This window comes from Onychostoma macrolepis, chromosome 14, assembly GCF_012432095.1.
Source record: "Onychostoma macrolepis isolate SWU-2019 chromosome 14, ASM1243209v1, whole genome shotgun sequence".
Classification (NCBI taxonomy): domain Eukaryota; kingdom Metazoa; phylum Chordata; class Actinopteri; order Cypriniformes; family Cyprinidae; genus Onychostoma; species Onychostoma macrolepis.
In genome coordinates, this window is record NC_081168.1 from 5,679,387 (window position 1) to 5,703,372 (window position 23,986).

At 36.9% G+C, this 23,986-nt stretch overlaps 1 protein-coding gene across 13 annotated transcripts in view; it reads right to left on the reverse strand.

Annotated features, from left to right (window-relative positions):
- Positions 1-23,986, reverse strand: part of pcdh11 (protocadherin 11) — a 203,751-nt gene that overhangs the window by 167,596 nt on the left and 12,169 nt on the right. For 5 of the 13 annotated variants that reach the window (XR_009274189.1, XM_058798152.1, XM_058798144.1 and 2 more), the window contains one exon: positions 193-777. Coding sequence is in view for 12 of the 13 variants with exons in the window: in XM_058798144.1 (XP_058654127.1) it covers positions 193-777 (585 nt within the window). In the remaining variant the exon portion in view is untranslated. Of the gene's footprint in view, positions 1-192; positions 778-1,132; positions 1,290-7,999; positions 8,943-18,269; positions 18,357-23,986 lie in introns of those variants that run through there. The other 8 variants (XM_058798150.1, XM_058798146.1, XM_058798145.1 and 5 more) reach the window with 6 other exon arrangements.

A 23,986-nucleotide genomic window follows, 5' to 3' on the forward strand; every position in this document is an offset into this window, starting at 1 on the left:
AACCGTTCTCCCCATTGTTCATCTATCTATCTTGGTGCAATTAACAACTTACCTTACATTTGAATTACTTTTAAAACCTTGAGCCAAAAACAATTTTTTATTGCTTATTTTAGTGCTATTTTTATTCTGGACATTAAGGGCCCATTAAATGGCGGTGTCACGTAATAAATCACAGCTGGACGTTGAACTCACCTTGACAAGCTCGTAGTGTTGAATCCCGTTGATCCCAATATCAGGGTCAAATGCGGAAGGGACAGGGTAGCGGCTGTTGATGGCTGTGTTTTCTGGAATGGAGATGTTGATAACCGTCGACTGAAAGAGCGGGGCGTTGTCGTTGATGTCTTCGATGAGGAAGCGGATCTTAACCAGTCGGAAAATCTCGTCGGGTAGCACTGCGACCTCGATCTCGTAAAAGCAGCGCTTCTCGGTGAAGACTCCGGAACAGAGTTTCTCACGGTCGATGCGGTTGGCTGTGGTGAAAATCTCTCCCGTGCTTGCTTCTACCTTGACCAAAGGCACATCACCCGTCTTGTAGACAGGTTTAAACTGCAGCGCAGAAGACAGTTTAATGTCTGGATCTAGGTTCAAGTTTAGGTCTTTGCGCAGGTTTCCGATGCGCACATTCTCTGGCTGCTCCTCTTTTACAGTGTAGTCCTTCTCTTGAGCCCGGCACATCAAGAACAGGCAGGTGAGTAAAACCACCAGAACATGGGCCTCATTTGCCAAGTCCATACTCAGAGTAGGTGCTGCACTCTCTTCAAAGATCTGCAAGGTCTGCTAGAGGAAGATAAGTGGGGAAAAAAGAAAGATAGTCATATTCACAGCTATGAAACAGAGTTCTGATACATATTGCTTTTTGATACTTTAAAACATTAACTCGTTGGGGGAGCATTTTAGCTTCTTCATTAGATTAGTTAGAGAGATTAGTTTGCCAAATATAACAATTCTGTTCACTCTTTTCCAAACCTGTATGACTTTCGTCTGTGAAACAGAAAGGGAACACACACAAAAGGGATAATCTGAACAAGAAAAAATAGTGCTGGTTGCTCTTCTTCCATGCAATTACAATAATGGAGGTTGATGTTTTAAATCTTTATGCATGTGCATGAGAGTAGCAATGTGAACAAATTACCTTGAGTTGGATCTTTTCAAATGAATCACAAAACTGAGCCACTGGACTGATCCGGTTCTCAAGTTCTCACTGTGAGTCAATTCACCGAATCAGACTACTATTAGACTACTACCAGACATAGGAGTGAGGAGTATTGCAAAGAAATCCTTTAGCATCTTTGTCTTTCAAGTAAAAACATATAAACATCTCAAAACAAGACAAAAAATAAACCTTAGTTTCTTTGCATAGAAATCTCAAACTAGTGAGGTTTTTGTGAAAATGAGAGGGAAAAACACTATTTGCCAATGGGGTAAAAAGAAACTACAAAGAAAAGAGATTTTTCTCTTCTTTTGTGTTCCAAAGAAGAAAGAAAGTCTTACAGGTTTGGAATAAGATGAGGTTGAGTAAATGACACAGTTTACATCGCTGGGTGAACTACCACTTGAACCACTTTTTTTTTTTTTTTTCTTTTACAAAAAAGGAAAAAGATGCTGTTTTAACAAGAGGAATCTTTGTCTGAATCATCAAATGCTACCAAATACAACATACAATTGCATTAGAGAGGCTCTCCAGATTTCATACTGCACATAATGGACTCTTGTATGCCATTGGCAACACTCAACAAAGCTACAATGCATGATATCAGATTACAGTATGTTGATATTCTGAGCAGCCAAGATGTAACTGTAGTGCAAGTAAGAGTTTTATGATTTAAAGTTTAAGAATAAAGACATGAGTCCCAAATGACTGTCAATATCCCTCAGAAGAATAGGACAAAGCCATAATTCAAAACCACCAAGACATGATTTATGAATCAGCATTTCAGTGTTTGTTGCCAACTTGCTCGATGGCCACACAAATCCTGTCAGGGCATTATATAAATAAAAGTAGCCAGGGGGCTGAGGCTTTCACAATGTGCCAACAACTCAACTAGGTCACAGAGAACTGGTGGGGGAGACTTCCAGACTCCGGGTTTTGCTAGTTTACAGAATTGTCCACACAGTGCTATTTCTGTTTAATTGTAGCGCCCTTCACCTTAACCACATCAATAACTCCAAACTAAAAGAGTTTGACTTTCTTTTAAATCAAAGTGATTGTAATAATATACAACTAGATCATTAATAAAACTATTTTTTAGGAGTAGGAGTATCCAATATAGCTTCAGCAAATTAATTATTCAAATATAGCACGTTACTAGAGCGACAAAGAAAAATTACAGCTCACGGCATAATGCTTTTGAAATGGGATATCCTGGAAATACTGTTAACAATGACTCCCCATTCGTCAAGTCATTAATGTGTAATTTGTATGTGCCAAAAGGATGTTTGTTTAAAAACAGAGCCGAACGCAGCAGAGATACACGGTCATGTACCTTGAAGATTCGCTTTGCACATCAAAAATTCATCACAAAGGCTGATTCCTTTAAACACACTGAGCTGAAGGCCCCAATTTTTTAGCCGCTCAAGTCTCAGCTGTCACAAGATGTTCCGTTTTTCACAGTGAACACTCCGGCTGGACTGTAGGGACTCATTAAAGGTTTGTTGGGCAGACGAGCACCACTCAGAGTATTTACACGACAGTGATCAATGGCCAGCTTACTATCTGCACATATTCTCAGACTGTTATGTTGTTCTTTGAAGAAAGTAGTGAAAAATGATTTGGTTTGCTTTTGAAGATTGCACCATTTTTGAGTCGGCGAGAGCAAAGCAATTACTATTCACCTACTGTACTCTGATAAGCCCGAAAGAGTCCAAGGCTGTATCCGACAATGCATAATGAAGAGGACTTACTGGCTAAGGAATGCATTGCAGAGTAGTGCATAAAAGATGAAAAGATGAGCTACATCTAAATAACCGCAACTGACACTAGCCGTGACGCACAATAAGGGCGACGGGTCTCTCGTTCTGCAAATTCTCTTGCTTTTTTAGATCATCAGTTTACAGTCAACAATAACGAATCACACTGTCCTGGGGAGAGAGAGAGAGAACGCTGATGAACCTGTATAACCCAAAATAGCACCAAACACTGTAGACAGTATAAGCTCCAGCTCTCAGTAAGTGATGTCTGGCATTTTGTATGGAGCTCTGCTACCCAGGGACGCGGTGCTGGGATTAGACAATTCCACACGGGAGCCTACATGTCACTCCTCCCCATATTTAGGACAGTTTATGTTGTTGCGAAAACTCGCGGAGCCATTTTCAGATTTACTCCTGGGAGCGATTCTTTCAAAACTGTACTCTGGATGGATTCGCAAAGCTTTGAGTTTCAACTTTCCCAATCTTTGGAAACTTGCAGCTTGAGAGCGAATAGAGAGAATTAGCTGGGAAAATTGTGCTCATGGGTATCGGTGCGACTTCCTCCCTGCTTGCGCAGGGTTCCAGTGATCTATTCTGAGCAGCGGACCATGCATTCCAGGGAGTATGCAAAAGCCGTCTTTCCCTCCGGAGCCCAGAGAGAGCGGCGCACAGACTTTGGAGTGCTTTACGTGACAACGTGATGGACAGGTCTGCCTGTTTTTTGATTTCGAGCTGAGCTGTCAAGGAAGAAAATAATTCTACATGTCAACCGCGAGTTCACGCTGAATCTCTGTCTATATGAATCAGCAGGAACCGAGTGCTGCAGAGGTGGGAAAATCGATACGGTTCAACCTACCAAACGGGCATCAGATTAAAACGATCAAATTTAACACGAACGGTAATTAAAGCAAAATGACATTTCGAATAATGATTAAAGCCGCTTATGGAAGTTAAACTAGGACAACTGCCTGAAGCGTGTCACTTAACTCGCTCTTATCAGAAGCATCGCCCTCTTTATCGGTTTAAAGAAACCCTGTGTGTGCACGATTCTTTGACATTTCAATGTCTTGTTTGAGTTCGCCCTCCACCTTTTGCCATCAGCAGCTTGAGACCCATAACCCCCCTGCCAGCTGTTCGCCAGCCTACCTGCTGTCCTTCTTGTGTTGTCAGGATGTCAGGCTTTTCATCAACAGAAAACATGTTTTTTAATCATTTATTCAGGCTTTATGTATCAGGAAGGCATCCTTTTTAATCTAATAGGTGGTAATGAAAAACATCTGGTATTATTATTAAACATGAATATTACTTTTATTGTTGTGTTGTTGTTCTGCAACATCACTATCGTATTTTCATATGTCTTAATTAATTGCTCACATGTACCTGAACAGGCTAGACTGATGTGTCATATAAAGTTAGGATCCTTTTGAAACATACAGACTGGCTTTGAGTAGATTTGATGGCGACTACACTGATCCTAAGAACCAATGATCAATTGAATGATCAATAGGGAGGTATTAACATACCAAACAGGCTGCCAGTCGCAACGGATAAACAGATGTAGCAAACGCGATGGAGTCGATTTAGGTCCGTCAGCAAAGATTATGCATCCAAACAGTCATGTCTGCCATTTATCAATTTATCAAAGTTTCCATGCGGTCAGATGACAACATAACTTATGGCTAACTTCAGCCAAGAAGGAACCGAGAGTGATTTTGTTTGCGTAAAATGGTGCGCCATGAATCATGGTTGAGATTTTTGCTAATTTGAATCATAAATAATCATAGCAAAACTTGATTTAATTCTTTAGACCAACATCAGGCAATTTATTGTGGGCACTTTCAGTGGAACGACAAGTCAGTTGTTGATATATCATTCTCCCAAATTGATTTTATATGGACAAACATTGCAAAGTGTATAACATGCCAATGAAACTCTAAATCTTAGGCTGGTTTTTGGCCTGAGATGCACCATTCATCTGCATTCTTCCTCTCTGAAATGTCCCTTTAATAAATAAATAAATGCATTAAGTCTATAAGTTATGAATGACAGAAATTAGAAATACAAGGGGATTTCACAAAAAAAAAAAAGGGTAACATTCGTTACAGGCTTTAAGATGACAGACATAGATGCTTGCATCACTCCTTTTCCACCACGTTTTATGACTTATGTAACATATTTAGAGTACTTATAAAAAAATATATGCCATTTTTTTTTTCAAAGCACATAGTTATGAAGAAAAAATTATTTCAACACATTTAATTAATCTCACCTTGCTCTAAAAGACAAACATAGACTGTAAATTGTTGAAATGTAAAAAGGAGAGAGAAATTATGCTAATAATCTGTATATTCAAGGTGGTAAAGCATGGTTTTTATTTTACTGTAATGTAAGGCAAGATAAATAAATAAAATCACCAATAGAGGGCAATAGACAGTGCGGTCAAAATAAAACAATTAATATAGAATAAGTAACCATTCATATTAATGGTTACATAGTTGGAAGGCAAACTCTTATTCTAATTATCAGATAACGCAAGGTCGCTTTTTATAATATATTAGCACACTGTATCAAGTGTAACCACCTTGACTAACACCGCAGTGCAGATTCGGTATTCGGCAATGACAGAAATAATTGTTGACGCACGTTTTTTTTATTTATTTTTTTTTTTTTTTACGAACTTAGTATTAACTACCATTTTAAGTTTGCTGAGGACAACTGTATAATTGATATAATATTGATATCACCAGTGTTTGCTAGGTAAGTTCTTCACTCAAATTGTTCTTACTTATCATTGATGATACTAGTAGCTTATAAAGCAATACAGAAAGTTTATTAAAACATCTGACTTCATAACACATTTTTGATGCCTTTATTTTATGTTACTGGATTCAGGCAACTACATAACCATCACAACTGTTTTGTGACATGTACTGTTTTTTTGCTTTCGCTTTCGATGACATCATACTTTTAGTGGCCGATCAAGACTGAAAAGAACTTGTGTCTCATTTTACATAAAATAATTCCTAACTCACACCCTTAGATGTGCCATAACTTTCATCTATAAAGATAACATTTTGTTTTAGATATAATTTACTGCATATATTATAACAACGCAACATTCAATATATTTAGAACTACAGAATGAATGAAAAAAAATTGAATGATAGGCAAGAGAGAATGGATAAATGTTTAAAAACAAATAGTGGCACTATCTGAGTAAAGATAGGAGTTTTTGTTTGTTTGTTTGTTTGTTTGTTGTATACTGTTAAAAATTGCATAAAGTACTTTCAGCATCGACTCCAGGGGCCCAGTGCTTTCCACACTCCATGAAGAAATGTGAAAACTGGTAAGAATGCCTATAAACAATGGGTTATAAAGAGAAAGGCCTGTTGAATTTCTCCATATCCGAGTGTTGCTCAACCACCAGATATGCACTGTGAAAATGAAAACCAGTTGCATCATTTTGCCTTAAAGCATGAAACAATGTTGAACTCTTGTCCCTATGAAAATCCAAATGAGAAATTAATCAGATTTGACACTCATACCTGTCATCAAAGGTCAACTGGTGCATAACTGAATGTGAACAAAGCAAGCATAATGGATTACATCTACACTGCGCTCCCCAGTGCACTTGTATGCTACATTTGGACACTTCTCTTAAAATTACCATGGTAACTAGAGTAGTTTGCACCAAAATACCAATGTTACTACAGTTATTACCAAGGTAAGTCTAATTTATCAATGTGGGACCCTTGCACACAGTGTAAGGCTTTAAGAATATTTGTTATTTTATTATTATTTTGTTGTTGTTTTTTATTAGATTATTACAGCTATTACAGATTAATAATATTAAACTACAACTCATTTTCAGAAGTAACGATAAATGTAGTATCTACACTCTTAATACTAAATCTTCCAATTTTGAACTGTACAATTTAGCATGATCTAATTGGTGAACATTTTAAATAAGGCTACACAGATAAGCCAAGTTTTGTATTTTTATTAGCTATTATTTTCTAATTGTTGAGAAAACTATTTATATACTTCTTTAAAGGTTAGCAAAACCATACACTGATACGAGGAACCTATAATTTAACATCAATAACTTTTAAATCGCCAATGAAAACCTAAAATTCATCAATAACTCCTATACAGCCCAAAACGGTTCTTGATAAATCATTTAAGAATCTTTTTTTTTTTTTTCCTCAAGAGGGTATGGTATTCCAGCTGAAAGTATGGATGACATTTTTGTAAAGGACCGGATTTGTGTTTAAAACAAAGTATTTCTGTTCTGCTTCGGCCGGCACACCGGTTCAGAAAATGACGCATCCTCCTGGATCAGCTTCCGACTTCATCTGCTGATGCTCTTCTGTCTCGCAAGCTGCATACAGCCGTGCATTTTTGAGTAGCCTAAGCTATGCGATGTGGACATTTCCTTAAAAAGCAAATTATGGAATATATTAATATTTTACTCCTAGGTTCTGAATAGTTACAAAACAAAGCCCCCTAAAACCAGAAGATTGAGGAGAACGCTTCAGAAGTTGTTGGATGGCATCTTAGAGCTATACGCTGTAATTCACGTGTTGGCTGTAGATGTTCTCTCAGTATATGAAACGTTTTAACATGATTTTACCTTTGCTTTAAATCGGACGCGTTGCTTTTTCCATTATAATAAAGCTAGATCAGTAGCTACTCTAACTAACAAACTAGACTGTAGCGCATCTTCAGTAGGAAAGTGAAGCCGTAGGATAGCTTTTGGAAATTCTGCAGTTCGTATCATTATTATTATTTTGTAAATATTATAATTCATTTATTTTCCTCAGGCAAACTGTTCTATTCACAGGGGAAAATAACATCGACTTTTGTCGGCAAAGGCCCTTCGACTTTTGCATTTTTCCCCCCTCGAACAGTACAAGCGCATATTTAATCTAATTCGCGATGTTTTTGTAAGACGTTAAAGTAAGTACGACCGATCGTTTCAATGAACTAGGGAGCGCGGTGAAATTCAACAACATTTTCTTCTCAGAAATAGCATAAAATAGAAGAAGAAGAAAAAAATCCCACAAATGAGCATAAAGAGGACGCGTTTTACCTCGGATTTCTCTGTGAATATGGAAACTCTCAATTCCCGTCACGTAGCGGCATCACTGCTGGAGGAGATGAAGTGCCGTGAAGCAGACTGAAGAAAATCCCAGAATCAAACAGCTTCACGTAGTGACCAGTCGGTATCCAACTAGAGAAAACGATCCATGTCCATGAAAAAGTCCACGCTCCACGCACGAACGGCGAAAAACATCTGCGAATGACTTTTTAGAAGAGACGATGTAATTCCTCAGATGTCTCGCGCCTGGCTACTGCTTGAATCCCACGCGCGCGGAGAGATAGTGGTGCTCCAAATGGGTTTGTCAATGTGCAGTACTTCTAATTTCAGTGCATTCTTACAGTCATCACGGGAAAAAACCTGGGAACGCTCCTCGCATGTACGAAAACTGTTTAGTGAAGTTGGTTTCTTTTTTTCTCTGTGCGTTTAATTAACAGCTAAAGAACTTGTGAACCGCATCCTCGGACACGTCATTTAATGTCATCCCGTGGTTTGGCAGAGTGATGGAGAGTAAAACATCTATTTTGAGAGATATTCATAGACTGTCAGTGTAACGGAGCAGGTGGACAGTGTGCCTATAGGTGCAGCATCACTTCCACACACTGAGATTTTTTTGCCGTAGTTATACGCAGAGCTCCAGCAATCTCTGTTGTATTGTATGAACTCAGTTCCTTAGTACTGCCCACCTCTCCACCTCCGATTGACATCATCGCGGGAGGAGGAGCCAGCGATAAATTTCACAGCCTTCATCATCTTAAAGCCGCACTGCTGCTGGAGTCAGAGCCCCGCTCGCTCGCTCGCTCGCGCACACCGCGGACTAATACCTCACACCAACGCCGCGACTCGCCTGAGAGGAAAAGGGGGCACTGTTCGCTTTGCTTATAAACAGCAGCTTGAGTGCAAAGTCCAACGTCAAACTACTTCATTACACTTCACTAATGTGCAGACAAACAGACAGACAAGATAGACATATGAAGTTTATCCTTGCTTAACTCCTGTAAGCCATTGCATTAATGTCGGATAAGCACATTAACAAGGCCAACACATGTGAAGGTCTATGGTGAGATATATGTTGGTCTACTCCTGATATTTCAATTAATAGATTCTTATTTTTTGAGTGTTTTTTGTCTTTTCTTTGTAAATGAAGTCTGTTGGTTATTGTGTTTGTACAGTTGTATTGTGTATATGGTTGATTGGTGATGAACGATATTCATCATTCATGGGTGTTGTGAATTTAGAGACAAATTATAGCTATTCAACAAATTGAATCAAACTTGTTAATTGATTGTGATAATGATAATAAAGTATTAATTGTTAATCACACACTGTTATTTTAACCGTAATTTGATCACCACAATAGATTCATGCACAAAATACTCATACTGGTGTTACAACCCAGGCTGGTAGTGGGGTACTTTAAACTTGACATTAATTTAGACAGTTTTAAGATTCCATTTGCTGTCAACACATATGGAAATATCAAAATCTGAGACAAGTGACTCAAAAACGTACAGATGTTTAAACAAAATGTGCACAACATGCCCTATTCTCACTAACGTATTCAAACCAGACAACCAGAAATTTAAGCGAGAACACCAGTCAATTTACCCATGTAAAAAAACGCAATGGTTCGTCAGCACAATCTAACACTTTCTATTGCCAGGGATGGCTGAAAATCTTGCACAGTCCCACATTCAATAAAGGTCACCCACACAACATGTACACATTGATCTTCCCATTAATTTTTACACTGCTGCAATGTAACAAATCACAGTCTTTGACTGGTCCCCTCAAGCTAGCTTTTCTTACCAAAAGCCATAACCTTCGTAACATCAATCACGTCCTGATGCTTCACCTCAGCACGCTTTTAAATGGTCACACTTTCAATTGAGTGTGACGTGCCCTTAAGCTTGGAAAGTTGGCATTTAATAAAAAACAAAAAACATTAAATCCTTGTGTACAATTGCATGTTTACAGTTAAGCTTTTCTTTAACTCTTTCTAAGGCTAATGCGTATTTGATCATAGTGTTTAACATCCCATTATCAGGCATTATTTTAGGGCAACATTTACAATGGCTTCCTTCGAAGCACCTCAGGAAAATGGCTCCCCAATTAGATAACATAGTTGTGCTAAGCTGCACAATCTACTCCGGGAAACCTACATCTTTGGAGGAATTTGGAGTGTCCAGGGAGCTTCTCTCCCTCATCAAGTAATGTAGCTATCCGAGAGCTATACCTAAAAGGGTTGATCCCTTCATATTTTTAAGATTCATACTTCTTGTCACTGAAGGACTTCTCCTAGGCATGTTAAAGAAATGCAAATCTGAAAGCCTTAAAGCAATATGAAAGGCACAAAATACCTCATGAATTATTCAGAGGGCTATTTTGCCACCCTCAAAATGAACTTTTAGAGAAACCAGTTATGCATTTCTGATAGGGCTAGAGAATCCACCAAATGCACAGAGCAGTTTAAATGTCATGCTGCCCATCTAATCTTGGACATTGTTTTATTTCCTGCTGTAAATGGGGCGGTGAGGGTAACATTTGTGAGGAAGCATATGTGAATAAAATCTTAATGCACTGCATGTAAAGCAAGCACAAATGATGATGATTTTATAGTATCCGAGTCGTTGCTATTGTCCTTGTTGTGTCTCTATGCATATTGTCTTTCAAGAGAAATGTACGCCAAGCATTTTCAGATAGCTGTTCTCCACTATCTCAACCATGATAACCTAATGATGTGTGACACTGGATACCTGTGTATGAATTTTCAGGGCCACATAAAGGACAGAGTTACAATACTTAATGGTATGAAGTTTTTGCTTTGTGCTCAGTAATTAAAACTTCACTCGTTAACTTGTGCTGGGTTCAGAATTCGACATCATATTAATTTCCAAAAGTACAAAAGCCTGCAGTTAAATATTTCCTGCTGCTTTATTTTATTATTTTTTATTTTAATATATATATATATATATATATATATTTTTTTTTTTTGCACAAAATCATTACACTTTTTTTAACAATAATATTATAATACATAAGCAAGTACAGATAGACATAGAGATAGATAGATAGATAGATAGACAAAACAAACACCCAATGCATAACACGAAAAATAAAAAAAAATAAAAATTGAAAAAATAACTTGCTAAATAAAACTGAAATGTTATGGTTCGTGCATTTTATACTTTTTACTTATAAAATCATACTGCCTTGTTAAACATTTAACTTTTTGTTTGTTTTTACAATATTTATATACTTTACTGTACAAAAGGTATGTCAGAATATAGTACATAAATACAGTACTATATGGCAAAACTATTTTTCTGCACTGTAAAAAATGCAACTGCACATTTTCCAGTTTACAAAACCTTTTGAGTCTCAAATACTAAAATATGCTATTTTCTTGAAACTACATAAAAACCATTGTCAGACCAACACAATTACCACAAATGTTGTCCCAACTAGTCAAACACAGTTGTCTGAACAAATTTCATATTGTTGAAATGTTAAGGCCTTGTGAGTTCCCAGCATGCATTGCAGCATGAATAAATTATGCAGTTAGTTATAAGATTATTGTTTTGCTGTTTGCTGACTTCATTTAAACTTTTTTGTTGTTGTTTTATCATTAATGTTAGTTATTTGTTGTACGGTGATGTAAAAGAGCTCATCTTTTTAACATTTGTTGATTGCCACCGTTCTTGAGGTTTGTGTATCTAGTTTTGAGGCCTAGAGTACACGGTAAAAAAAAAAAATCCTTAAAATTTACGGTCAAAAAAACGGCAGCTGTGGTTGCCGGAATTCTACCGTAAAATATATGGTAGCAACGTTTTAGGTTTTACGGTTTTAACTTAAATTTACAGTTAAATACCGTAATTTCATTAACTGATATAATGTTAATATACCAACCTATTGAAGTACTGAAATCTGTTTTGTACCTTTGAAATACACTGATAATCACCAAATGCAGGTGGTGATGGGAGAACCAAAGCCCATCACAAGCAGCTTTTAAATAAAAACATATATAGAAGGTGCACAGTGTCATTCACACAAGCACTAAACACCATCATGGTGAGACTCATTAAACTGAAATATGCAATAAACATTAATTTAACAACATTAGATGTAACAAACAACCCTAATAAACATAACTGATTAAAAAACTAAGAAGAAATCTAGTTATTGCAAAGAAAAAACATCAAATTCAAACAAAATTTGAAATGCAACGCAGGGAACTCTGGGAACGTCAATTTACGTTTTTTCCTTGTAAATTTTACATTCTTTTTCACTTCCAAAAGCGGTATTTCACCGTAAAATTGTCTGAAATGTATATTATAGTTTTTCACCGTATATATTAGGGGAACTTACCGTTAACCATTTAACAGGTTTTTACCGTAGCTTTTTCACAGTTTTTACCGTTAAAATCACGGTCATTTTTTACAGTGTATGTCCAACGACTTATGTCCATTTCCTGGATATCTTAGTTTTGTAAGTTGTCTTACAAACAAAGACAATGTTGTCTACTTTTTAGACTAATTTATCCATTAACGTTTGTCATTTGTAAACAAACATAAATTTGATATTGTGGTGACTTTTTAAACATTCCAGGAAACAGAAAAAAAAAAAACCTCATCGACAGTAATTGTTGTTACAGCTGCTGTGACAAGAATTGTTCTATTAGCAAAATAAGACAATCAGCATTGCATGAACAAACAAATTTACATTGGCTCAACAAAGTATCTTTACTGGGCAGAACTAAAAAACTATTGTTGAGAGAACTCAGAAGTCTTACTGCATCAAGTTGCCTTGATTTTTTACCGTTTTCTCAACTATTTATTTTTTACGGTGTGCCTCATAATTTAGCAGTACCATTAACAGCAAGTATTACACAAGCTTTTCACATTACAATCAGTGGTGAATGGTGGTTTCTCCTGGTATAAAACACATCAAGCTGTGACTTCCCATGGGCAAATCAGATCGAACCAACACATGTAATCAAGATGACTACACAGAGTGTTAATTACACCTCTTGTAGTAAAATCCAAACTAATGTTTTAGTGATAATGCCATTTCATTAAAGTGATAAAAAGGTACTGTGTACAATATGAGATCCCGCGAATGAAAAGTCTAGAGTATTGCACGGAGCGGTTTTTCACTTTTTTTGTTTCGCAGATATGATCAAATGGGGTTTTCCTCTATTCATCCCTTAGTCTGCATGCGACTGGCCCCCCTACCGGATCCATGACTCATTACTAGCAGCACAAAGAGAAATCATTTGAGGAAAGAACACACTAATATACCTTATCAGTCTAGCGCAGCTTGGCAGGGAACGGTGCTGAAGACCAGGGAGGTAAATTGCAAGGTGTGCCTCAGTATATTAACATTCAAGTTCTTTCAGAGAGGATTGATCTTTCTTCCCTATAAAACATGACCATGCCTCTGTATTATCCAACTTGCCGTTAAAGAATGACTTGTTACTGTTCCCCCTTCCTTCAGGCAATCATCGGCCTCTTAAAAATCCTGTCATGCTATGCAGAGGATACGTATTATTCAGACAAATCAACATTACTTCTCTGTTAGCATACTGATGGATGCAGGTCGAATAAACAGGCTTGTATTCAAAGGATATTTAGGTCATTATCCTTGTATTCGTTATTAGCGATCATTAGTCTATTAACCTCGCATACAACATTTTGGCCCACTGCTTTTTTCTACGTCTAATAGGATGATTGAATTATCATCAACTGTAATTGAAGTCCATTACTTCCAATACATCAAGACAAACCTGCACATACAGGCTGACACTTTTATCCTACACTGGCTAGCCGCCATCATCTACCGAACTCGTTGAACAAAGACACGGAGGTGTCTGAGGTTGAAAGGAGCTCCATATCTTGACCTTCGCCTTCAAAACCTACAACATTCAAAACCTCGGCTCAACCCAGCAGAGTAAGCTGGCATTCAAAGGAAAATTGCCCTTCAGGCATGATGATCGCTGGCTTGTCGCTCCACCGTGGTGGAAAATGGCAAAACGTAAACAAAAGTGGGCAGTAATACGGTCAGGAGCATGAATTATGAAGGGTTTTGAAATCTAATAAAATATGTAAGGATTTAAGCCATCTGAACTGGATACTGTCTTTTTGTCAGGTAGGTATGAAACGCTTTTCTGCCTACAAAAGAGGAGGAAGGCAGAGCGGGAGCAAGAGTAATCCTGCCTGTCTCTCAAAATGTCAATGACTGCTACCATCGGGGGTGAGCGTTAGGGGTATGCATCCAGCTATAAGGAGAGAGTCTGAAATAAAAGATTTCAGAGTTTGATGCACACTAGCTTCACAAAGCGCTCTATTATTGTCAGCTCCGAGTCTTGCCGAGCTGTTGTACGGCTCATGGAAGAGTCAATTGCACAGGCCATGGGGTTTCTCAGTTAGATGAGACGAAGCGATTCAGCTGAATGCTGGTGCTTGGTGAATTGCCTGGCATGAGCCAGCTTGGCGATGGTCTGGGTGAAGGATAGTTGTTTGTTTGTGTGGAAGTCAAGGTTGATTGCAATCATGAAGTGGATCTATGCCATGTCCTTGGGGAATATTATGAGGTGAGGAGGCCAAGGAGATATCTGACAGCAAGGATGCATCTGTCCCGAAGCCCGCTTCCACCAATCCGTGACAGCTACGCTTGTGTTATACTGAATGTTTTCCATGATCCTGGGCTTGAACGGTAGAGGATGCATGTGGAAGAGCCTAAAAGACTAATAAGAGGCTTCAAATGATGTACTTGGAACAATTATTACGGCATACCAAGGACACCTTATGCCAACTGTCCAGATGTTGCTGGATGGGACTTTTAATGAGAAGTAAAAACACCTTGGGATGTTTGTTCGTCCTTTTAACAGCTATTCAGAGAGGTTTTGTAGATTCTGACAAGAGGCTATTCATTTGGTTTATGACTGTAAGTCAAATCATAGCAGCTCTTGCTTCCTGATTGCTTCAGATTTTTATATGCTGTTTACATGCACGTTGCGCTACTTTGACGAATGCACTCATGGCAGGACAGCTAACTTGTTATTCCTGTAATACCAGTTCTGGTTGCAGTAAATGGGAGTTAAAATGTAGAAAATGTCACTTTTTTTTATTTTTTTGCTGGTTTTCATCAAAACGTCTCACAACAATGTATTGAGTAATACGAAAAATCAGAAGGGGAATGCAAAACAGACAATAATTTACTGTGTCACGTCGTAAACAAATGTATTCTAATGAAGAGGAAAATACGTTCAGTGAGAAGATAACTTATCCTAAAAACGTGTCTTTATAGAAGGCAAAAAACTAATTTGTCTCTCTGAATCTGTGATGTATTAGTTCATACATCAAGCGATGGAAAAATACAGCTTATTATTGTTTGCACATCTTGCCATGAATGAGAGACACTGTTTGTCCTTTGCATTACATTTGAATAAGAAATAATATTAATGCACTGTAGTCATGCTGCTCATCCACATACATCACTGCATGCAACATCTGCTTTCTGTGACAGAACAGAGCAGGATCAATTTGTTGTGTGCATGCATAACTAATTTATCACATTGTTCCCCCCTGTAGTTCTCGGCTGCAACGCACGCTCACGAACCGTACACACACACACACGCAGAAAAAAAGAAGGATTGAGAGAAGGAGAGCGCGTGCAAGAGAGAGAGAGGGGGGAGAGGAAAGAGAGGGAGACAACAAGAAAGAGCAATCGAAGAGAGGAGGGGTTACATTGAAATACTTTTGTGTCTTGATAAATCATGTTTGAAAAAATCAAGGCATTTGGGTGCGGAGGCTGCGCGTTGTAAAAATACATTCGGTTAAACAAAAAAGCCTCTGGTTTTGAGACATATGCATAGTTTCAATGTGCTTTTTGCTTTTAAAAAGCCCATTGATGTATTTTGTGTCTTTTTTATGCCATCTGTCTTTCCTTTCTTTCGGACCAATGGACCAATTGTAAGCAAAATGCTTTTCTTTCTCGGAGGGAACTCATGAATTTAAAGGGTTCAGACCGCTGCATTTAACTCCCACTGATAATCACAAGTAAATGGAGGAAGGAACTTATCAAGTGGTCCTTGACTAAATTACAGGAGACAGAAAAATGCTTGAACATAATGATTTTGCAGCATAAAACACCAATAAAAGCATGCATATTAATAATCAGTTTACAATTAACAAGCTATTCAATATAAATATGTTTCAATCAGATTGCGCCCGGGTGATATCAATTAGCTTGCATACGGCTAAAAAAAAATTACTTAAGTGACCCGTCTTTGCATAGGAATGACGTGGAATTGATTTTAAATACATTTTTTATGTGCTGAAGATCTCAATCTTAATGAATAACCTCTGTAAGATCAGGGATTAGACCGGCCTTGATAACAGCAAAAGCAGGTGAAATGAATGGCATGTGGCAACTGGAGATTCTCCATCAACTGAACCTCAGGCCCGGCAGCCCTGTCTCTGTGTGTGAAATTTTAATGGAGCCTTTTCTTTGTGGTTTAAGGACAGATGAGATGAAGGCGGCTGCACATACAAACAGCAAAATTGAAAATATCATCGCGTGGAAATATTTCTCTATATAAGTGAAACACAACACGCATTAGAGGAGCAATGAAGGACCGGTCATTATTTGGCGCTCATAATGTGGCCCAGATGGTCCGACTCTTGATGTTCAAATCACGTTTTGTTGCGTTTTCCAAACCTTGAATGAGCTGTGTACACAACCATTGTTTGAAGAGGAAAATTGAAGGCATGCCGTGTAAACCGTCGCCGTCTGATGCAGGAAACGGGGCGATTTGCACGGGATGTTCGCGACTAGCCTCTGAGGTGTAGGTTTTGCGAATGAAGTAAGCTTAATGATCGCAGCACGTCTTAGGTGGGGGAAGAGATAGATGAGCGAGAGGGAGACGACTTGGGTTTACATGGATGAGACAATTTCTCTTCAGGGTTTTGGTGTAATTTAGGTTAAGCGATGCTCCTCCTCTGACAATTGAAGTGAAGGCTCCATGTAATTAACCTAGAAATAGGATGAAACCCCAACTCAACTCTGAGCTTCAATACAACACTGCCATCATCTTATCCAACAATTCAATTTCATCTCGTCCCTATTCCTCTATTGAATAAACACTTTAATGAAATCATAATTAGGCTACAACTCTTTATGGGGTCAACCCTTTTAGTACTGGCTAATATCCCTTGAGTTTTCTGCAACTTTATTTGATTTTGGAGCTCTTTAGATGGTGCCACTGGTGTTTTAATGCGTGATATATTCTAACAACACAACGGCCTACATATATTCATGCAACAATCTGATAATTCACGCTGCCTAAGACATCTTAATGCATTGTAACTGCTGCACGGTACTAAGGAGCAACAAGACCTGTAATATAATACAAATTATTTGTTGATTCATTACACATGCATGAGTTATACATTATAGATGAGAGCATCGTCAAAGATGTTACAGCTAGACTATTGATTCATCATTCCTGCACCAGTTGAACTACCATGTAAGTACTAGTCTCAAATCTATTTTCCATTCGCTTGCTTTAAATTTTAACGTACTTTGCACATTAGGAATCCAGAAACTGACAGCCAATACCTGCAAGATATGCAAATTACCTCTGAAGAGGAAGAACATAGCCTTTTTATATGGTGCGGTTAGAGTTTGTGAATGTTTTGTTTTTGTGGCTTTTGGGAATTTGTAAATAAGGAGAGAGAGAACAGCAGATATGTCAGGTAATACAATACACACATTCAGAGGCAGGGGTGCAGCGTGTGGCCCCATAACTTTCAGTTGCAATGGTTTCACAAAGTGACTACTGTAAATTAACAAATAATTTTACTGATCAAATGAAAACACATATTTAAATATCAAATGTATATTTAATTACCCCCCTTATGAAGTTTCCCAGTATTTTGCTTCCTTTTTTTTTTTTTACCTTAAATGTATCAGCATATCTCATCCTATCAAGAAACAATACCTAATTTTTATTTTTATTTTTGCATTTTACAGTGTACTTTAGCTGATATTAATAATGTGAATAATAGTGACTCATAAAAAAACAACAAAAAAAACTTGATTTGGCTTGTTGAGTTATACTTATATTCATCTCATTATGGATTATGCGCTTTACTCTATTCAAATGTGAATATGAATCTGCATATATAAATATGTCATGAGAACCTGCTGTTCATTATGTCCAACAACAATGACTGATCTGGGACACATGTGGACTGACCTCCACCAGTGCTTCTTATCTTCATCTCGGCTTTTACCCCCTTCTGAATTCATTAACACCTCTCTCCAGTGTTACTTTGCAGACTACCTGGATGCAAAATGTTGATCGTCATATAAAGTGACTGACATTATTTCCATTCAGTTGCCTACTTTATTAATAAAGTAAAAGTACACTTAGTATCATTAATTGTGAACCCTCTGAGACCTACTGACATTAAACTGCAACACATTTGTTAATATTACACTAGCATGACAATATCACACATCATGGTCACCATTGCTGACTGTATCGTAAAAACTATTTTCCATGCTTTTGTACTTTTTCTTACTTTAAAAAAAAAATTATGAGAGGTTTTTCTTGAATGTTGCAGAAATTCTGTGAATGTTTTTCACATTCCAGGTCTCATTCAATAAAGTGAAATCACAAATATTCTAAATATTTTGATATAGTCTAGTGAAACTTTAGTGACTCAGATGAACGCTCTGAGATGAACATTCATAAAGGCTCAAATACAACACAAACACACTACATTTGGGGTCAGTAAGATTATTCTCACACTCACAAAGGCTGCAACTGTTTGATCAAAATGCAGTGAAAACAGTAATAATAATAACCATTATATAACCATTTTCTGTTTTACAATGCAATTTATTCTTATGATGGCAAAGTTGAATTTTTAGCAGCTTTCAGTGTCACGTTTAAAAACTGTTGTGCTGCTTAATATTTTTGTGGAAGGTATGATCCATTTTTCAGGATACTTTGATAAAAGGAACAGCATTTATGCATGTACCGTATGTGTGTTTGTTTATTTATGCTAATGTCTATCACATCTCATCAACTTATTTCCATTTGTTTAGTTTATTAGTATTAACGCCTTGCTAAGCCTACATATTTTAACTGTACATATATACATATAACTTGATTTGGCTTGTTGAGTTATATTTATCTCATTATGGATTATGTGCTTTCCTCTCTTCACATATGAATATGAATCTCCATAAATAAATATGTCACGAGAACCTGCTGTTCATTATGTCCAACAACAATGCAGAGGGAAAAAGTGTTTCTGAGGGTCACTTTGTAAATCAACTAAATCACCACCGAACCACCTGATTGCAACATATTGTTCAGATCAATCTAAACTCCTTAGGTGACTTTTATTAGAAAATTTGTGGATTAGTTTAGCAGAATACTTCAAAGAGAGGGTGAGATTAATAGTGCGCTGCAAGTAGCATTATTCATGATTCTAGCAGCCATGAATTCTGTGAGCTTTGGAAAAGCCTAATGACTACTTATGAAATTGACCCTTACTCTAACTAAAGTTTCCAGCAGAAATTCTGCTTGCCTTTTTTGAGGAAAACAGAGCTAATAATGTCAAAACAGAAAGATGTGTTCATTGGAGCTTTCTAAAAATGTCCATTTCATAAGATTAATATGATTTTTTAGCTAATGAACTAAGAACAGCCGTGTGATTAAAATGAACCACCAAAAAAGAAGGAATAAAACGATCTTCTACACCACACAGCTTTTCATGTCCAATTGCCTGCAAATCAAGGCACTGCGACAGCAAAAAGTCACATGCCATGAAGTACACATTGTTTAAAAAGCCCAAACCCTTTCAGTAAGATTAAACTTTACAATTATTTGACTCAGGTATGCATTAGACACAATGAAAGCGCTCTCACTTGGCCAACCAAAACTAATGGCATATTGCTCTCCCATGGTCTGTGGCACAAATTCATCTCCACATTAAAACTACGGACGTGAAATTATATAGTTAATTTTCTTTAGTGCTGATGAATGCATTATCAGCTTTAGAATGACCTTTTGAGATATTACCAGAAGCTCCAGGCTTGGCTTTTCTCTGTCATTAGGGCCAAAGGGTTGAGTGACAGGTTTATAAGATGTACCCGCACAGCACTAAAGGGATAGCGGTGCCATGCGTGTGACCTCTGAAATGGTTTAAGGCTTTGCTATCAGATTTTGCACAAGCTAGTTCTCCTCCCACGCTTTGTATAAGATGTGGTTGATAAGCTTTTATTAGAACTTAAAAATAAAGAAAAGTCTGTTTTGCACTTCTGAAATCTTTATAGGTTACTATGTGTCGAGGTTTCCTCCTTACAGAATAACATCCATCTGATTTTAAATCTGATATGTGACGCATACTCCCTCAGGAACGCATGAAATAAGCCACTGCTTTCCAAAGGCTCTTAGTCACAGACAGTGAGCTCAGTGCAGCAAGATTTTGAACAATGGTCACAACTGTAGGTATCGCATATGAGAGCTCTACCAAAGGAGCCCTACTTAAACTGGGTCTTCTGGGACTGCTTGTCTTATTCTTGAAATCACTTTAGCCTCTTTTACGTTTCTCTTGGCTTTTAAGGAACAGTCTCATGTAATGCTCAGAGGGATGCTTACGATGACATTTAAAATCTTTCACATGAGCCATCGATGTGTACTACTAAATAAATCAGAGCTTCAAACAGATACTCCTCACATTAAACACTGAATTCATTAACATCTCAATTCTTCTAGCCTTTGAGCATAAATATAGTGGTTCTTTTAAACTTCCAGAACATTGCCAATACAAAAATGATCAAAATATCTTACATAGACTGCCTATATATTCAGTGTTTCCATATATAGTGATCATTCCAGGTTCAGAATCGTTTAAAAATGTGTTATCTGAGCAAATAGCATACATGAGAGAAAAATAAGGTACCTATATGGACCCTTTAGGTACAAATGTGAACAGCTTTAATACCTTAACTGACAGAAACAGTATATAATAGAGGGAGAAACCTATCTGCTATCATTCCAATCTCAATGCAAGACATACAGTAGTTTGGCAGGTTACAGAGTTATTTTTAAATAGCTGTCAAGGGAGAATGTTTTTTTCATTTTTTTTTTTTCATACATAACATTTACACATTTTCGCATGCGTATATTCTGAAATGTACAACATGGATGCCTTGACAACATTTGAAATGTAAAGGCTTAACTCAACAATACTGAAAACCTAATATGCAGATAACAGTGACAATAAGTACAATACACTATTTTTGTTTGTTTGTTTAAATAATAAATACATTATAAATATCAAATTAGGTAAATGGGTTAAATAAATGTGATGCATTGAAAGGATTCATAAATAACTTTTCATCTATAAAGTTGTTTGTATGTCAAGTTATTAAATTTTTATGTTGTTGCGATGTTCATAATGTATGTCTCAGTTACAGATTTGTGCTACAGTCATCTTTTTTTTTTTTTTTTTTCCACCTACCTAATATTTGGCCTTAGATTATGCTGTAAAGATACTAAAATAAAAGCCTGATCTTCAGCATAATTTACGGTTTGTTCTGTCAAATCAGTCATGATATGTTCTTCAGTGGACTTAAATATAGTGCAGTCTGTTTGCAGGACTATTTCTTTTTCACCGTGTCCCTATCAGCTGCAGAATGCACCGTATTGATTTCATGTCGTGTGACCATAGAAAGAACAGTTGGAAGTGATAGGCTGTGGCTCAGCTTCCCGGTGACACAAGCTGCACTTGGCAGCCGTCAGTCATTCAGTACAAAGAGCTGATTCTTACAATATACACAATACTGATAAATGAATGGCATATGAGTACTTTTGGACTGGAAAAGACGTTTTGCACTTCTGAAATCTTTATAGGTTACTATGTGTCGAGGTTTCCTCCTTACAGAATAACATCCATCTGATTTTAAATCTGATATGTGACGCATACTCCCTCAGGAACGCATGAAATAAGCCACTGCTTTCCAAAGGCTCTTAGTCACAGACAGTGAGCTCAGTGCAGCAAGATTTTGAACAATGGTCACAACTGTAGGTATCGCATATGAGAGCTCTACCAAAGGAGCCCTACTTAAACTGGGTCTTCTGGGACTGCTTGTCTTATTCTTGAAATCACTTTAGCCTCTTTTACGTTTCTCTTGGCTTTTAAGGAACAGTCTCATGTAATGCTCAGAGGGATGCTTACGATGACATTTAAAATCTTTCACATGAGCCATCGATGTGTACTACTAAATAAAGCAGAGCTTCAAACAGATACTCCTCACATTAAACACTGAATTCATTAACATCTCAATTCTTCTAGCCTTTGAGCATAAATATAGTGGTTCTTTTAAACTTCCAGAACATTGCCAATACAAAAATGATCAAAATATCTTACATAGACTGCCTATATATTCAGTGTTTCCATATATAGTGATCATTCCAGGTTCAGAATCGTTTAAAAATGTGTTATCTGAGCAAATAGCACACATGAGAGAAAAAGAAGGTACCTATATGGACCCTTTAGGTACAAATGTGAACAGCTTTAATACCTTAACTGACAGAAACAGTATATAATAGAGGGAGAAACCTATCTGCTATCATTCCAATCTCAATGCAAGACATACAGTAGTTTGGCAGGTTACAGAGTTATTTTTAAATAGCTGTCAAGGGAGAATGTTTTTTTCATTTTTTTTTTTCATACATAACATTTACACATTTTCGCATGCGTATATTCTGAAATGTACAACATGGATGCCTTGACAACATTTGAAATGTAAAGGCTTAACTCAACAATACTGAAAACCTAATATGCAGATAACAGTGACAATAAGTACAATACACTATTTTTGTTTGTTTGTTTAAATAATAAATACATTATAAATATCAAATTAGGTAAATGGGTTAAATAAATGTGATGCATTGAAAGGATTCATAAATAACTTTTCATCTATAAAGTTGTTTGTATGTCAAGTTATTAAATTTTTATGTTGTTGCGATGTTCATAATGTATGTCTCAGTTACAGATTTGTGCTACAGTCATCTTTTTTTTTTTTTTTTCCACCTACCTAATATTTGGCCTTAGATTATGCTGTAAAGATACTAAAATAAAAGCCTGATCTTCAGCATAATTTACGGTTTGTTCTGTCAAATCAGTCATGATATGTTCTTCAGTGGACTTAAATATAGTGCAGTCTGTTTGCAGGACTATTTCTTTTTCACCGTGTCCCTATCAGCTGCAGAATGCACCGTATTGATTTCATGTCGTGTGACCATAGAAAGAACAGTTGGAAGTGATAGGCTGTGGCTCAGCTTCCCGGTGACACAAGCTGCACTTGGCAGCCGTCAGTCATTCAGTACAAAGAGCTGATTCTTACAATATACACAATACTGATAAATGAATGGCATATGAGTACTTTTGGACTGGAAAAGACGTGTTACACATGCTATCAAATGTTATGTTCATGTTACACAGGCACACAAATCATATTCTTAATATTTTCTTAATCTGAATGCTTGCTGGCTTCCAAAAATAAATAAATACATAAATAAAATGAGAAGAAATATAGTGTAAGAATATATATATCTTAAATTAAATATCTTTTTAATCCCATTTCTCCTGTTTAAGTATGCACTTTTAAAAATACAGGTACCAGATTTTTTTCTTTTTTTTAAATTCTTTTTTATTTTGCAGCGGTGCCATAAAACAACCATTTTTGGTTCATTAGCATTTCAGTGACCATTTCTTAAAATAAGAAAAAAAAATTCAAAAATTTTCACAAAACATTTTCCACTATAAATAACCTTTTGTGCAATGGAAAAGTTCCATGGATGTTAAATGTTCATCCATATAATCGTTCATCTTCTTTTAGAAGTATGAACTAAATTACTTTAGTTCATGCTTAATCAGGTAACATTTGGTT